The sequence below is a fragment of the Strigops habroptila genome, chromosome 5, assembly GCF_004027225.2.
Source record: "Strigops habroptila isolate Jane chromosome 5, bStrHab1.2.pri, whole genome shotgun sequence".
Classification (NCBI taxonomy): domain Eukaryota; kingdom Metazoa; phylum Chordata; class Aves; order Psittaciformes; family Psittacidae; genus Strigops; species Strigops habroptila.
In genome coordinates this window covers 36803225-36821381 of record NC_044281.2, presented here as the reverse complement: position 1 = coordinate 36821381, position 18157 = coordinate 36803225, and the positions used below count along the sequence as shown (strand labels likewise).

Sequence of the window (18157 nt, the reverse complement as noted above, 5' to 3'; positions counted from 1 at the left end):
CCGAGAGAGCCTCTCACCCTCTGTGGCTCAGGTGCTATCAGATCATAAGAAGCAGAACACTTCCAGCAGCACATGATGGCACAGAGGTTAACTCTGCAGCTCACAGGTCAGGGGATTCAGTTGGGATGTGGGAAATCTATGTTCAACTCCCTACTTACCTGATGTAAAGCCTGATCTTGAACTGAAATCTCTCAGAAGGTCAGTGCTGTTATCACAGGGGTATACAGACTGTCTTTTCCCCTCCTCTTTGTTCCAAAAGTAATGACCTGGGTTACAAAAGGCTGATGGATCAGAAAAATGAGTAAGAAACACAGAAAAAGAAAGTATGTATGGGGAATGTGGTAAAAGACAAAGGGAGACAGGCAGGAGAAGTGAAATGAGAGAAACAGAAGAACAGACAATTAGAAAGGCAGAGAGATGCGAAAGGGGAAAATGCAGCTACAATTTGGTCCTGAAATTTTGTAAATTTATTTCCACCAATTCTGCCATCACAAGCAAATTAACTGAATTAAAGAGCAAACAGCTCACCTTCCTTTGCTTTTTAATCCTTAGTATTTTGAAATACAGACCTTAATAACTCATAGCCTCCTAAGACTACCCTCATTCTCCCCCCCTCCCCACATTTTGCACTTAAATTTTTCTCATCTCTTCATGCCCTCAATGAATTAATTGTTTTGGCCAATATGCCAATATCTGGAACACAGAGTTAAAGCCATACTTACCTCTGATTTTATGCATTTACACAGCAGGAGAAAGAAAAACTCCGGTTCACTTTAATCTATACCTCTATAGATGATAACAGAAAGTTACTATACAACCTGTTAGCTCCAACAGTAACTCTAAGCTCTCTAAAGCTGTACAGTGACCTGCACTTCCCTCAGCAGAATTTTGAGATGTAGCTCAAGCATCAAAAGAATGACTTAATCTACAACTTCTTTGGCTTACCTCAAAAGGTAGCATGATAGGTGGTGGTGGCTTTTTCAGTTCTTCACATTTTCTCTTTTTACATATCCGATGACTAGTTTTGCGTTTCCTGCAACAGCTGCATTCTTCACAATTTGTTTTCCGCAGACAGGGCTCACAGACTCCACAACGCCTTCGTTTCTTTTTCTCTAGCATAGGGAGCAGAGATGAATATGGAACAGGGTAATCACCAGCTGGATTTTTAACTGAGGATGGCCCTGAGGCTCCAACTGCTTCAGTGCTGTCGCTCACGTTGTCCTGAACCAAATTCAAGCTTACTCCAACACTTCCCAGCTGTGATGAATAATCATTATGCTGCAGTCTTGAGTCAGCTGGCAAATCTGCATTTATGGCTTTTTCTGAGGCAAGAGCAGAGATTTCCATGCTTGAAGGCAACTCTGAAACAAAACCTTCAGAGAATTGTCCAGAGCTTTCACCAGAGATTTTATCGACTGTGCTTTTTTCTAAATCTGGAGATAAAGTGGGGACATAACCTGAATTCAGAATTAATGTCTCTGCATCGATACATTTAACAAGCTGTTCAATGTCCTCCACTTCAATATTGTTTAAAGAGGTATCGGAAACTGGTTCACATACTGTAAATATGTTTTTTGAGTCAGATTCTGAATTCTCTCTTGTACAGCTCAAATCCAAATTTGAGTCAAGTTCTTTGTGAAAGGGTACAAAATCCACATCCAGTTTCATATGGGATTCTGCAAGTGAGCTTGCAGCTTCAAAACGTAAAAGTGAATTTGATTCAATAACAGCTACAGAGGTGGAATTTGAACCTACATGTTTATTCTCAGAGTCTAAATCCCAGCCTGCCTTCAAGCAGGACTCTGCAAGTGAGCTTGCATCTTCTAATAGATTTTCTTGTGAGTTAAACTCAGAGGTAACTATAGGTGCAGAATGCAAGTCTTGCTCTTCGCTAGGTAGCACCTGGTCCAACTCTGCTTCAATGTGGGATTTGGCAAGTGGGACCAACTCTTCTAACAGTACTGCTGAGCTGAGGTCTGAGGTATCGACAGAACTGGAGTCAGGTTCTTTGCTGTTAGGCACCAGATCAAAGTGGGTCTCTGCACACACCTTCAAGTTTGATTCAGAGGTGATTACAGAGTCAGAAGGAGAAGACGGAAGCACAAGGGCAGCATCTTCAGCAAATGCTTCAGCTGAACTACCCGTATTGAGATCGCTGGGTGTCTGCTCACAGGGCAGGTCTTCATGCTTATATTTCACCCCTGATGCTTCTGTATCATCATCAGTTACCTGACTGCTTGGAATGGAGTCATTTGTTTCAGGTATTTCTACCTCTTTGTTTTGACTGGCACATGTGGTAGCAGGTTCTTCACCTGCACTACATGGTACACCTTCTACAGGCAGAGGAGCTAAATCATTTTGTCCTAAATCTTGTTTCAAAACTCTTTTGCCTGCTTCAATGTTGTTTTCTTCTGCTACTGCCAGAGCTTCTTGTTCATGTTTTTCCTTTGTTTCTAGCCTTTTTTGTGCTGCAGCTTTCTTGGGTTTTGCAATTGTTGGAGTTTGGGACAATCTACGGGAGAATGATCGGTTACGGAGAGACATTGTAAAGCCATTGATGTTGAAAGAATCCTGGTTATGAAAAAGGATATTGTCAGCTTTCTCCAAACTCACCCAAGATGCTCCAGACAAAGTTCTGGTTACACTGCTCCTGAGAAGTCTTCCTGAAGAGCTCATGATTGGTTTCTTTTCTTGCTGTTTTTTCTTAACATCTTTTTCTTGTGCTGGCTTTTTGCCTTTTCCAGAACTAACAGCTTTTGTAGAAGTCTTTGTGGTTTTCTTTCTCACTTGGCTAGATTTCTTTTTGCTCTGGTTAGTTTTCTTTTTGCCTAACTCTTCCTTTTTGACTAGTCTGGAAGGCCTCGCATGGTGAGCCATGTCTGTGGAATAGTAGAAATGTTAAGAGGCGAGATGGAAAAAAATCATGAGCTCTTGAGAAAACTTTTCACTAGAAAACTGCATACTCCCATTGCTGCTCTCTGTGGTGATACAACATTAACTCTGAAACAGAAAAAGATATAAAATAGCATTAATATTCATGATTGGTGCACATATATTAAACCAGCCATTTTTAAATATGTAAAATACACAGGTAGAATTAGAAATACTGGTATTGGACATTACATTCCATTAACACAAAAGCTTTGAAAAATACTAGTATGTTGCAAAATGGAAAGCTTACCTAAATGCCTGTAACACAAATGAAGAAGCAAACAGAACTCAAATGACCAGGCAACATCATATATTTACTGTTCTAAAAAGTCTGAATTTTCTCAATCTTATTAACTGCTCATTAACCACCCCTTCCCTTGAATAAGGACGGGAAAAGTTTACATCCATAGCTTTATGCTCAACAGCGTATCTATCACTGCAAGGACATTCAGAAAAAAAGAACAAAGCCAAGTTTAGTGTGTATGTGCACACCCATACACCATCACCAGGGCCTCATCATTCTTCTACCATCCATTGGCTGTCCACCATGGTACAGTTGCAGATGGGAGAAGCAACTACTTTCCCAAAGATATCTAACTTGTAGTGTTATTCACAGGGGAACTGGACCAGGGAAGATTTGCCTTTCCCAGTATTATCTCACAGGATAACATACTAGTGCACTCTTATTACACTGCAAGCCTTGCTTCCACCCTGCCTAGCTATATCAAATGTATTATGCAGATAGTTGTCTCTGCTTCATCATTATGACTACTAACATATTTGCCTTCAACAAAATACCACACATTTCTCCTAAGCTTTTATAAAGCAATTCTCATAAGTAGAGTTTTCAAGCACTCGGTGCTTTTAAGTACCTTTTAAAGCTTTATTTAGCTGTTTGGATAGATTAGATGGGTAGACAAGGACAGCTTAAAAATGGGGAGCAGGCAGAGTAAGAGGCTCTAATCTCAGACGGTAGAGTGCTTTCCCTTTGTCATCATTCCTTTGAATTCCTTAAGCCCAAATCAACTACAGGCCACCTGCACCTCACTGATGGGAAGAGGGAAAGAAAAGGAAGAAAAAGAAGCATGGGGATGATGTCTAAACACCTGACCTCTAAAGGAAGGGTAAAGAAGTAGAAAGAAAAAAAAAAAAAAAAAAAGAAGAAAGAAAGGGAATCCTGGCTTCTAAAGGACATAGAAAAGGGAAGAAGGATGCTACCAGGCTCCTGACACCACCACTCCTTCCCATGACCTCAACCCCAGCTTGAAGCCAGCAGGGTGATCTTACAGATGCTGCACTTACCCACAGCCTGGCCTGAGCTCTGCTGAAGAAGGTAGAGCTACACTAGTGCAGCCCAGTCTACTTGCCGCCCCAGAAACATTTAATGGTACTACACTGGCCAGGCTAGGCTGGTGTAGGGCAAATGAAAAGGCGCAAGGCTCTTGAAGAGCAGGCTCCACAAGCAGAACAGACCTCCAGATCACAAAAACATATCTACAGCAGAAGGGGTGCAGAAAGCTTACAACTATCCACACCAAACAGCACTGCACTGCACCAAGATAAGCTCATTAGCCTGCCAAGGGGATGGTCTAGCACAGCCAACATGCATGGCCTCTGTTGAGGGACCACCAGCTCCTGTAGCTCCCCAAAACCCAAGCATGCGGGCAGCGATCTTGTTTCTCACTGCCTCAGCCCTGAGCAGGCTGCCCATGGCCACAGCACCCACCAAGGCTAACAGTAACTCCCCAAACTCTTTTTTAATAGCTTACTTAAAGCATTTTGAAGCTCATCTCTTGTTTATTCAGTAGTAGTAAGCCAACTGATCCTGTGTACTACAACATAAAAACCAAGTAGCTAAACATGATGTGATAATTTTGTATTGCATCTTCCTATTACATACCAGATGAGTTTTATTACTGAGACAGCAGGTTTTCCACACACTCAAATACCATTTTAGTGCCAGCACTGCTGTACAAGACAAGGCTAAACATTCTTAAGATCAGATCAGAAAATAATGCCCATCAAATACACCATAAAAAAGATTACAGCATCCCTCCTCCATCACAGCAAAACATCCAACTTGGAGAGACTTGTAGTTGTTTATACTTGTAGACACATGTAGTTGTTTATAATTGATGGTAATGCTTCAAAGGCCACAGAAGAAGAGACCTGAACAGGTCCTGCAGAAGTCCTCTATAAACCTTGGGTCAGACACTGAAATAGCAAAATAAATACAGAGCTGAAATGAAGGTAATCCGAGTACTTTCCTTTCCTTCTCCCCCTCCCCGCCTTCTCTGGAGATGCATGGGAGAAGAGAGACATGGCCATTTGCCATTACTAGTCACTCCATGAATCAAAGAGGGCATCGGCATCATGTCAACAGGTCCATGAAATAGCTCTTGGCAGCTTGCAAGAAGCTTCCCCAGTGTCTTGTGGTTTTGACAGAGACTGGGCTCCTCATTCCAAAGTATAGCCTAGAGGGCTGCAAAACCAGTTGGAAGCAAGCAGCAGGCAGCGCATCTGTAGCCATTAGCAGCCTGGTGCTACATAACAGTAGCAGGAGAGGAAATGCGAGCTACTTACAGAGACTATAGCCAAGACAGCAAGGAAGAAACCAAGCAAACAAGGGCCAAGCAACATGGGAATGTGTCAATCAGGAGAGGGACTGAAGAGATAAAAGTTTTTTCTCTTTATCAGCCCTGAAGCAGAAGCAGAATGATGAGAGAATACAGGAGATCTGGAGAGGAAACAGAGACTGGGTTTTTGAAGATACGGAATGTGTATAATGCTTTGCTTATACTACTTCTCTACGTAAGCAGTCGCCACTGCTGTTGTGAAAGTTTGGGAAGCATTACCATTAAAATTATCAATTAGAAACTTCATTTATAACAATTTTTTAATCTTTTTTAAAATCATCATTACAATTACATGATAATATGTCTTTACATGTGTTTGGAAATTGCAACATGGATGCTTCAGGGCTGAAGAGGCAAGAGCATCCTGGGGTTTTTTTCTTTTAATACAGAAAAACATACCTGTCTGGCAAGAATATAGGAAAGTATCATAGCCAAAGCGTTGCTTCTTTTCAGGGCCAAAATTAGAGGCTATGAACATGGAGTGGTCGAAGACTTCCCTTTTTCTTGATAAACAAAGAATGCTGATATCTGTAGGAAATTGACTGTCATTTAAATGCTACGCTAAATGAGATGGCAAAGGCTGCTAGTATTTGTCTTGCTCAGAGATGACAATACAGGGGCAACAAGAACAGCAACAACTTCATCCATTTTGTTTCAATTTTGTTACTGGAGTGAATTTAGTTTTTTCAGAAGCGATTGGGGCGATAGAACCCTAAAGGATTTGGGTTCCCTCCTCCCCCCCGATTAATACTTGATTTCAGTTATATTTGCCTGGGACTCTTAGCACCTGACCTCCAAGGTGACAGTAAGCTCTTGGGAGAAATGCCTGTCAACAAGAGATTTTGTTGCTTCCCTTAAAGAAAGCCCATAGCCTTGATGCATACTAGTTTGCCACAACCACCTTAACCACTAGATAGCAACTAACATTTTTTAAATAAAGTGCATAATAAAACTAAATTATAGGGTTTTTTTTGTTTACTCTTCCACAGTTAGGACCAAAATATTAGGTAGCCACTAGCTCAGTATTCAAGGTTTGTTTTCTGTAACCTTCCCTTTCCCACTTAAAGCATTGGTAATCAATCTGTTGATGCCTGCAGCAGTTACAAATTGCCTCCTGTCGCTTCTTAAGGACAAAAAATGGCTGTATCACATTAGTCACGTTTCATAACAAGAAATAAATTGTATTTCCAAAATATCTATGTGGACTTAGAAGGATTGTCAAACATAAATGTCATTGGGCAATATAATAACTTGGCAGTTTTCCATCATACTGGAGAAAAACAAACTTACTTTAATGCTCAAATCATGTGGGACCTACCATATCTCCACTGAGAGCAGAGGATAGGCACCTCTATGAAATACAATGAGTAATAGGTACAGGAGGGTTTGCAGGGAACTGCCCTAGATAATAACAGTGCATCCCAAAGCTGTTTGTTACTTGGGCTGACTTATCTCTTCTAATTCATGTGCAAAGCTGAAAGCTGGTTTTAAGGCCAGTTGCTTAAGTTCTGCTCATTCACAGTAATAAATCTGGAGCAATCCCACTGACTGCTATAATCCTCAACAAATACTGCTAAAAAGCCAATCAGGGGCTAAATCTTTTAGTCCTGTCCTGGTCAAAATTCCAAACAATTATAATGAGAATTTTAGCTACGAAGTAATTGAGGAATTTAACCTCATACTGCTGGAATGCCTCCAAACAAACAAAAAAGAAACCCAGAATACACACACATTAAAAAAAAATTTAAAAATTACTTTTCTCATCTACTTTCACTTTACACAAAAGGATAAAAAAATAAAGTAAGTTTTCCTTTTAGAGGTAGTGTCCATCAAGATTCTGTTCCATAACTTGATTCTTATTGAAAGACTGGGGAGGGAGGAAAAGATTAAAAGATATGTTCCCATAAAATGATGGCAGCTTTTTTATGGTATCATGAAAGAGAGCAAGTGACCCCTGAACAAACACAGCTGCATGGGGGGGAAAAAAAATGACATAGCTAGGACTAGTTGAACCTGGTTTCACTACAGTCAGATGCACTAATTAAAAACATTTTGTTTCAGTGTTCAGGTATCTTTTTAAGAGTCACTTGAGATTGGCCCAGTGGGGAAACAAGACCTGGAAGCTTTCATAAAAGCCATTTAATAATACACAGGTCCCAAGCAATAAGGGCTACAATTTGTCTTAGAAGTTGTCACACAAGCTCAGATCTACAACTTTGAACTGAAAGCGTCTCATCTTCTGGCAGCAAATGCTATGAGTCAAGAAACACCAGAGAAGACAGACATTAGAAAATCTGACCCTCATGTTAGGTGCAAAAGCTTTTTTCACAATCTTTTCAGGATTATGTCATATCATCCACATATTCTTCCCAGCTACACTGATGTCAACCTGGTTTTCAGTCATGCCTAATTCCCTGCGTCTACAGATTGTTGTGTACAGCACTTTGTATATGAAAAGAAGGGAAATGGGTTATGAGGAGAGAATTAGCTTTAATTTTCCCTTTATCCCTTCTTTAATCCTTGAATACCCATTTCATTTTGGTTAAGAAATAAAAATAAACTTCTCATCTGCCTTCTCAGTACCCTGAGTTATTTCACACAGTCTTGTCAAAGAGGCCTCCCCATGTTACCTCTGCAGAGGCACCCCTAAGGTCCCCCCTCACTCACCACCCCACAGCCCCTCAGATCTCTCCTCCTGCAGTCCTTTTCAAAAGGGGTTTCTATAACCTCACATGCCACTCAAGGACACTGTTTTCCACTTTACAATGTGTCAGTTTTCTGCTTTACTTTCAGGAGTATGCCACTTTTGAGGTAATCAGGCATATTTTATCCACATGTATTAAATCTTGAAGTCAACACTTTCCAGTAGCATAACTGCAAACGGGACAGGCACTGCAGGATGCCACCTCAGTTTCTCACAAAGGCATATACACTCAAAGTATAAAATTTTTCCTACTGACATCAGTAACACAAGATAATGTTGAACATACCAAGCACCAAGGCCTTCTTCCTAAATTTTTATCCTCATTGGGCCCAGAAGGCCACATCTGTGCTCGGAGGACAAGTCTGGATAAGGCAGGACTACCACCACATCCCGCTTCCCCTTGCTGCCTGGAGAGCCAAAGACTGCTGTGAAATACCAAATCTCAATGAATTCAGCAAGAGATGCTGATGTTTAGCATTTTGCAATGTCATGACTTCATGCACCTTGGAGCCTGCACTGTAAGAGAAACAGAACAAAAACCACAAAAAAGAAGCCCTCCTGATTTAGGGAAAGCTCTATTAGAACAATGATTAAAAAAATAAAAGTGTTGCAAGGAACCACACATGCTTAAACCACAAAATCAGATTAAGCCTCAAACAAACAACTGGCATCAAAAATCCATTGTGAAGTCTCACACCGCATGTGCAAGTATCCTCCCTCCAGCCCAGACAGGAGCATGGGCTTGTTTTACCCTCTCTTCAGTGCAGCCAAACACTGACCTCAATGGGGAATGCTAAAAAGTAAAAAGATACTAAGTAATGTTGGAAGGGTCACCAAATGAAAGCCCATTCCACCAGAACACTCCAGGTGTACTCCAGAATATAAAAAAGTAAGCAAAACAAAACCCTTCAGCTAATCATATGCCCCTCTAATTCTGCATTTATGCTGTTTCAAACACTGCATTTCTTTTTTATTATATTTTGACTCCATTCTTCATGGGGTTTGCCTTTTCTTAAAAAAAAAAATAAAAAAGGAAAAAGTAAAAAGAAAAAAATCATCTTATCTCAAACTCAATTAAAAGAAGGCGGAGGTGGAGGGAAGAACCTTCAGGCAAAGATTAAGCCTGGAAAATTTCAGCCTGAAAGGTGTTTTGAAATGTAAGTAACTGAAAACAGAAAGCAGGATGGAAATGCTTAGGCCAGCTTTAACAACCATGGGTAGTATGCCAGCCATAATAAAACACTATCAGTGGAGATTTTGAATTATTATACAGTGAAGACTTAGGTCTTACAGAAACCATAAATATCAGAAAGTTCCTCGGTACATCTCACCTTGAATTCTTCCCTGATCACCTGCTTTGTGTAACCCAGCCTGCCCTTGTCTTCTCCAAGTACAACTGAACCCTCTTGTCCAGAGGGACTGAGCATCATCCCAAGAGCAACCACTACCTGTCCTTGTGCTGCTGGAGAAACTGCTTCTCAAAACAATAAACCAGCCTTCTCTGCCTTTACAGTCAGGGTCAGCCAGGCTACCTGCCTAGTTTAGCCCAGACCTACAATAAACATTGAGTTTTCTGGATTCAATCTCTACTCCTAATTTGTGTTGATTGACATTAATGAAAACAAGGTGATTACTGCACAGAAGAGCCTTTTGCCTTTCCACAAGAGTACCTTAAAACCAGCACTGAGCACAGCTGCAAAGAGCTAGTATTTGGAAGACAATTTTTTTTTAATTATCATTATTTTCAGAGGTGGACTCCCCACTGGCTTTAAAATGTAAAGAGACACCTTTGCCCCAGGAGTCTGCTCAGTCATGTTTACATACCTACTGTTGCAAGTGCATCTTTGCCCAGTTTTGCCATTACTGTATTAACACTCCTAGGAAGAGAGCTCGTTGGCCAAATGAACACTGGTGTAGCCACCCTGGCCAGCCTGTTTGCCGAGACATCTCTCACCACCCCACTTGAGGGTGCACACCAACATCAGCGTGCTCATGCCCTGTTCTAGATGCCTACTTGCACACTCCACTGTCCACCTTACAGGAGTAGCATCTCAGCACGCTGGGCTACCGCTGCGTAGGCCGAGATGCAAGTGATGCAGACTACGTTGCTCTTTAAATATCTCGGGTGCAGCAGGATAGGCTGGCTGGGTGTAGGACTGGCTAGGCTCACGATTGGCGCGACTCCTTTGACTACCGCTGCGCCTGGTCCTTTTGCAAATCCAGCATGCTCCATGGCTTGCTCCACGGGCACTAGCAGTCCTACCTCTGTATGGTTAACTGGTCCTGCCTTCCAGCAGGCCACCTGGTCCTTTTTCCTTACCCATCCCGTTTGGCCAACCGCACCTTTCTCCCCTGACTCCATCACAAGCGTGGCAGGAACCATCTCCACCAGCACCAAACCTTCAGTTCCAACAAGGCCACCACCTCTTCACCCCCAGCTCCAAAAGTCACCCAGCACGCAGCAGCACTCCAGCTCCGCCGGGCTCTAGCCCCTTTAGCGCAGGCCGGTGGAGCCCGAGGGGGAAGGGAAGGGGCAGGCAGGGCCCGCCTAAGGGGGAGGCAGCGGCTCCTCGTGGCCCGGCCCCGCCGCTTGCCGTGCCCCCCAGCACCAGGAACCCCCCGGGGCTGCAGACAATGGGGTCGGCCCCAGCGTTCCCGCTGGGGACCCGCGACAGAGGCGGGAGCCACCCCGGGAAATGCTCCCCCCGGCCCCGCACACCAGCGGCACCTCCAGAGGGTGATGCTGCTGCGCGGCCCTCGCTCGCCTGGGTTATTTTCTCTCTGGGGGGGTGGGGTGGGGTGGTTGCGGGTTTTTTCCGGCTGGCCGGGGGCCCCGGCTGCCGGGCAGGGTCCCTTTTAATTGTTCCCTGCCCTCCGTGGAGACTGCAGGCAGTTTCTCTCGCCTGGCGGGTTTTTCCAGGCAGGCTCTGGCTGCTGCAGTGCTAACACGCTCCAGCACAGCCAGGGAGACCGGACTTTTTCGCTCTTTCAGCCAACAAACTGCGTTTTACATTTGAATAACCCCCAGCCTGTCCGCTTGCCTGCCTTCCTCCCCGCTTCGAAACAGCCCGACCCGCGGGGTTCCAAGCCTGGCCCCAAGCCTGGCTCCGGGGGTGCCCCTGCCTCTTCCTCCCCGCTCCACCCTCACTCAACTTTCCAGGGAGCCAAGCGGCTAAGGGAGAGGGGACGGGGGGAAAAGCAGGGGGATTAAAAATAAAAATAGGAGGGGGGTCCGAAAGCTGAGGTCTCCGTTCCCCCCCCCCTCCACCCGCAGCAGACCCGTCCCACACACGTACCAGGGCTGCGGCGCGGCCGGCCCACAGCTCACAGGAAGGGGCGATGCTGGCATGGCTCGACTGTCCGCGCTCGGGGAGGGAGCGGGGGGGGGGGGGGGGGGCACGGGGAGAGGGAACGGCGGGGGGCGAGGCGCGGTTCACGGCCCGGGCTCCCGCGGGCGGGCGGCTCCCATGGCGCGACGAGCCCAGGCGCGGGAGAGGGAGCCCCGGGCCGCGAAACGTGCTTTCGGCGGCGGCGGCGGCGCGCGTCGCCCCTGGCCGGACCCTCCGGGAGGGAGCGGGGAGGGGGCGGCTCGGCGGGGCGCTCACCGCACCGAGCCCTCCCGGCAGGCGGCAAAACGCGCCCTGGATCCTCGTGGCTGGAGCGGGATTCGCCGCCCCCGCCCCCCACCGCCGCGCTGCGGGGCGAGTCGGCGGCGGCAGCACCGGCGGGGCCGGCCCCGCACGACCCCGGGGAAAGCGGCGAGGGTGGCGGCGGCCCCCTTGGAGCAGCTGTCGGTGTGCCAGGCTGGCAGCGCCGGGAAACATCTAGCAACAACGAAAACAAATAAAAAGGCGATAATAATAAGAAAGGCAAATTACTCCGTTACTTGGGGAGGTCGCGGTTTGACGCCGCATACCTCCCGATCAGCAACGGAGGTGACACCGTCTAAAGTCACCCCCTTTTTTTTTTTTTTTTTTTTTTTTTTAGGCTAGAAGAGGTAAAGTCTGGTCAGCAGCAATAGGTTCGCCGAAGGACCTGACCCCCATATCCTTACATGTGCCATCCAGGAGGACCCTCAGACTTCGGCGCCTGTCCGGGCCCGGCTGTTCCCACGAGTGGAGCAAACACACCCAGAAGCATGGGAAAGATGCTGGTTAAGGAGGAAGAGCTGCTGAGCTGCCATCTCTGTCCACCAAGGAAGAAGAAAAATATAAGGAGCCTTGCTCTCCCCATCCCCCACCTCATCCATTAAGAGCCACTGATGATATTTGCTGCTCCTTCCCAAAGGAAAGTAGGTAAGCAAAGTGTTATAGTAAAAGGAAGAGTTGGTCCAGCCTTCTTACACATCTCATTATCACTACAGCCTTTTGTCAGAGTGGAAAGCAGGCCACCAAGTCTAATGTCTCCTCAGACTGGAAAACAGACATTGGAAATGGGATCTGTGAAACGATATACCCAAGCAGTACTTTTCTTAAAAAAAGCTTCATTATTAAGTCTCTCTGTTGTAGTATAAAGCACTTCAAACGTGAAACAACCCATTCAAATGCAAGCTTGCAGAGGGGTTTTTCTACTGCATACAAGGGAGCAGCACTGTCCACATCCATTCTATGAAGATGCTTTAAATTCCAGTGTTTTGCTATTTTAATTAACATGAGGGAAAGGAGAAGCAGTGGCACAGATTTGCAGAGCTTAGTGTTACTGTTACAGTGGGGAGGTAGCCCATCCCTAACCTGTACTTCCTCCATCCTCTTCTCTCCTCCTCTTTATTTCCTGTGAAAAAGGACTACAGTCTGAGAAATCTTAATCAAGCTCACAGACACTTCAGATGCAACAAGGTGAAACCAACAACACATACACCTGAGTTCTGAACATTGGCCTGATCAGCTCTCAGTGGAAGGTAATTTTAGCAATGTACATGAGTTCTCATTGCTGAGAGTAACCATACCATCTCCTCCTCAATGTGACACTTTGCTGAAAAGACTGCTTTTCTAGAGTGCTTGCTATCAAGTCTTCTGTCATTCCAAAGCCCTGTCCCGCTAGAAGAAGAGGTAACACAAGCTATTTTTATAAGATAAAGCAATAGATTATTTGAGAAGTAAAAGAACAGTTGCTCTCAAAGTGCTGAAAACAGCAGAAATAAGTAGAAGGAACTGGAACTTGATGATAAAGCCCCACATAAGCTGAGTATATTTCTTGGGAAGATAGTAATAAGTTAAGAGTTGTGGACTTGAACCAAATGCAGAGTGAAAAATTAGGAACTTGAAGGAAAGCAAAAGAAAGGAGGGCTAGGCCTTGATGAGAATAAGCAGGTTAATAGGAGTAGCCAAACACCAACATGTACAATCATAGCTCCATTAAAAACATGCTAAAGGCTAGGAAATGAACAAGAACAATCGTTCATTTTCACTGCCACAGACATATATGCTCATGGTCTTTTTCAACACTAAAATACCCTAGTAAGCAAGTAAGCACCAGGTGACAATCTTTCCTGACAACGCTAAGACACTCAGCCTACCAAGACAAGGTGATGCTAAACATTTAGAGAAAGATCCCACAGTAATGACTGGCTGGGCAACAAAATGATGGGTGAAATCCTTACAAAGTAAGGGAAACATGGAAATCACAGGCTCTGAATTAGCCACTACCATTCAAAATAGAGATCCTGGTACTGTGACGGGTAACTTCTGTGAAACTGTTCTGCATGCTCAAGTGGAGTGTTTGGAATCGTTACAAAAGAAGGGGAAAACAGAACAGGAAACATCACTACCCCATCACTATTTAGTCCAGATCTATTGTCACTTACATCTTGAATACAACATGCAGTTCTGGTCTGCTTAAAAGGTGGAACTTAAAAAGGCACAGAGAAATGTGGCAAGGGTAAACAAAAGCACAAGGAGCAGCTAAATACACCAGTATTTTTCACCCTGGAAAGAAGGCGACCTGGGCAAAATGCCAACCATATATTATAAAGGCAAGAGCAGCATGGAAAGCCTTATCAGAGAGTGAACAGTCATTGTTTTTCTGAAGTAGAGGGTATCAAATCAATTTAGGAAATAGATGCATCAGAACAGAAGACAGCTACTTCTTCATGCAACATGTTGTCAAACCATGGAACTTGCTGCTACAGCACATTGTAGATTTTTTTTAATCTTTACAGGTTAGATTTTTTAAAAGCAAAATTAATAGAAGAAAGTTTAACCAAAAGCTACTTAAGACAGAAATATTATTTTAGCTGTATATTATACTTAAAGATGGAAGAGGAGAAATAGCCCTGTATACTACTCAAGCCTTCTTTATTGTGTATGTGCTACCGGTTACTGTCAGGGACAAAGTTTGAAGCTAGTGGAACTTCAGTCCAACATAGTGCTACCATCCCCGTGTTCTTACCCAGAATAACATACAAATTCATACATACCTGCAAAATTAATAAAACTGGACAACACAGTACCAAGGAATACAGTGAAAAAACCCATAAGTAGCTCTGCACTGCAGGCAGCTCTGGCAAAATTTGAGTCTGCGGTGAGTATCAGGGAGCTCCAAGGGATAGCTGCTCCCTGAGAGACAGGGAGCCCCACATAACAACCAACAGGGCAAAGATCTCACTAGCCAACATCCAGCCCCACTGTACACACACAAGGCAAACAGGACAGGCCTAGGGGTGGTATCCCCATGCAGCAAGGAGTCCAAATAATAAATCAGCTTCAAGAAAATGAAGCCAGTCTGAAGCTGAACTAAGAAGTCAACCTGCAGGTCAGAAGCAGATCTAGTGACCCAGTGAGTAAGCAAAATTAGACACCATGTAAGAAGCTACCAAGCAGAGTCCCTAGTAACAAAACAGAACCAAAGCCAGGCTCCAAATCAACAGGGAATATACCTTACCCAGGGCTGGGCTTAAATAAAGCTCCTGGACCTATGGGTAGAGGGTGTAGGCAGAGGCCCCAGGTGCAGCTGCTCAGGTCCATTAAGACCTATTAGTGCCCTCAGAACCCTGCCCCTGGAAACAGAACTATTCAGGTATGCTGTTGTTAAATCAATCCTGCAGAGTCATCCAGATCAGACTTCTGCAACAGTTACAGCATCAGTTCAGGCTAGGGAAGGTTAGACATGCCACTGATGATGAACCTAAGTTAAGCTCTCCACAAACCAAAAGCTCTAGGAATTACACTGCAAAGACACTTATGCTGCTTTATAAGGGAAAGATTGGATCTAACCAGGCCTATCTTGGCTAGCCCTGCCTCCTTTATAGTGGAAACGTGATGCTGAGACATTAAAGCTGGCTCCTTGTGTGATTATACAGCATGGATTAAAGTATCTACCTTGCAAAGTCTCCTTTAGATTTATTAGCTCAGACTCCAGTGTGACAAAGTGATGAGCCCGCTCCCAGACCAGACATGACCTAGGAAACTATATGTTGCACTGATGTGGTGCTGTGCCTGTGAACCCAGCTGAACACCAGCCAACCACTGTCAGTGCCTCTGTGTTTGTAATACAGATGATCAGATAAATCACCCACAACATTGTTAGTTGGCAGTATCTGAAAGAGAAAATTCTTGAACACCACGAGTTTAATGCAAGAACTCTTGAATTCTAATTGTGGTTTTGACAATGACTTCCTCATTTAGTCTTTCTTGGCCCTGATTCTGTAGATAGTATCTACCTGCTTGATTGGCAGTGAAAATAAGTTAACATTTGTAAGCATGCTGAACACAGATAGTTTAAGCATTAATACCATTTTACATGAAGTATGGCCAGAAGCGACTACCATTTAATCTTGCGATGCCCATTATACAGGTCCATTTAATTTACTCTAAATATTTCCTATCAGATGTACCTGAGCTGTGGTGGGCAGCATTTTGCCCCCAGTTTCTTTTTATTGGAAATCTTGGCCCTTACTTCATTGCATGGTTGTGGATAAGCAACATAAAGCATGAGTGCAGAATGACTGTGTTGTGTCTGGGTAGTAAACACTGCATCTGGGAAGACATCGCTAATTCTGCATGCACCGACATGGCATTTTTGGGTGCTTCAAGTCTACTGCACTTCTGCGGTAAGCCATGTGATACCAGAGGGTATGAAATACACACCTCTTCCCTGCACCTGAAAGAAAGGAAGAGACCTGCTTACCTAAAGAAATTTGGCGTCACTGTATTTGCAGACTCAGTGACTCGAGACAGTCACGTATTTGTGTTTCTCAAAGATGTCAGTGACACACTGTGGGTAAGGACTGTCAGGGGCCTGAGAGTGCCAACAGGCATTAGTGGCCCTGGCCAGCCTCACCTGAGGCTTCCACCCACACACCTGGCCCATGGGCCCAGGAGCTCCATTTAAGCTCAGGCCTGGGCAGGCAGTTACTCCTTGTCTCAGCTATGTTATAGGTGTGCTGTTTTGAGTTCTTTTTCTGACCTTGTTTCTTATCTGGACCTGGCTGGCTAGATGACTCTCAGACTTGTCTCCAGTCTTGTTTTGGGCCTTATTTGCTGCTGTTTCGCTGGGTAGACTCTAAACCTGCCTTGTGCCCTTGCTGTGACTGTTGATGGAGCCTGTTCCCTCCACCCAGCTTTGCCTGTCTTGCTACAGGATTATGCTGGTTGGTGAGTATACTACCTATGCTGTGGTCACCCTTGGCTCCTAGCTCATTTCACTGCAGGAAGCAGTGCTATTTTGTCTGCTTGGTGGCAGAGACAAAGAGAGCTTGAGATGCCAAATCAATAGGGAATTGAGATTTGCTTGAGTATTTCCAATCTTCAAGCCTGTTGCAGAAGTAGGAAAAAAATCCTCAAATACCTGAGTTTCATGTAGGGAAAGTTCTGTACTCAGAGTGGGTTTGGATAAGGTTTGAGGAAAAAGAACAGACAACTAGATAGATGTCACTTCAGATTGCTAACTAGTAAAGACCAGAAGCAAGTATAAAGTGGGGGGAAAAAAAAAATTTCTGATGTCTATAGCCCAGAGGCATAATTCTTGAGGATAATTTGTACAACTGTCTCAAAACAAAGCTTGGTGTAAATCAGTATTGTAAAAGCACAGAATATAATCTTTTCGGCAAGAACAGTCATGAGAATAGCTTATCTAACTTTAGACTTGATAATTTATTTCAATTGATAAATATTTGAAATATCTTTATGAAAATAAGCATCTTCAACAACAAAAAATTCGGAAACAAATTACAGCTGTTTATAAAACTACCCACCTGCTTGAATTATTTTTTAAGTTAGCAGCTCTGCCTTGAGCATCTTGACTTTAATGTCTTCCCCTGTTTATGATCTATCTGCCAGGGAAGGATGATGTAGTGTCAGGCATAAGTGTAACCTGAGTGGCATTAAAAATGCTGATGACTTTTAAGAATGGATCATAAAAGAGAAGTCACCAGAGAAATCCTGCAAAGGGCTTAAATGCTTCAAGGTGAAAAGATGAAGTGAAGCAGCAAGAAAGCATAAAGCTCATTACTGAACTCCTTTATGTGTTAGTATATCTCTGTGAAACGTTCTGTTTAATTTTGCAATACAGGTTTCTTATTGCTTTCCTAAGCAGTATGCATTCACAGTGCATACTTCTCCAAATTGCAAGGGTTGACACAATACCTTCCTGAAATACCTTGCCTGTATCCAAAACAAGTAATAGCCCATTTATGCAGTTATCCGATTTTTCTAGTCATTGGTGAAACTCTAGAAACCAGATGATTTTCAGCTGTTACTGTAGTTGCAACACTTCTCTGTGGGAAAGCAGTAATAAATTAAGCTTCTACAGTTGGAGCTGTTAAAGCAGTACTATTGCTGTGGTGATGGGAGGCTTTTCCTGATCAGAATCCCAAAAGAACACAAATTAGTTGGGGAAAACCACATCAACAGCAACTATAAAGCTTGCTTCAATCACCCACAGAACAATT

General features: G+C 44.1%; 1 protein-coding gene across 3 annotated transcripts in view; it reads right to left on the bottom strand.

Moving 5' to 3' along the window:
- Window positions 1-18157, bottom strand: part of TET1 (tet methylcytosine dioxygenase 1) — an 80388-nt gene that overhangs the window by 60057 nt on the left and 2174 nt on the right. The window contains exons 1-2 of one of the 3 annotated variants that reach the window (XM_030486522.1): window positions 12326-12341; window positions 946-3000 (exon numbers count right to left, since the gene is read on the bottom strand). In XM_030486522.1, the coding sequence (XP_030342382.1) occupies window positions 946-2877 (1932 nt within the window). In that variant the 5' untranslated portion in view covers window positions 2878-3000; window positions 12326-12341. Of the gene's footprint in view, window positions 1-945; window positions 3001-11567; window positions 11995-12325; window positions 12342-18157 lie in introns of those variants that run through there. The other 2 variants (XM_030486520.1, XM_030486521.1) reach the window with 2 other exon arrangements.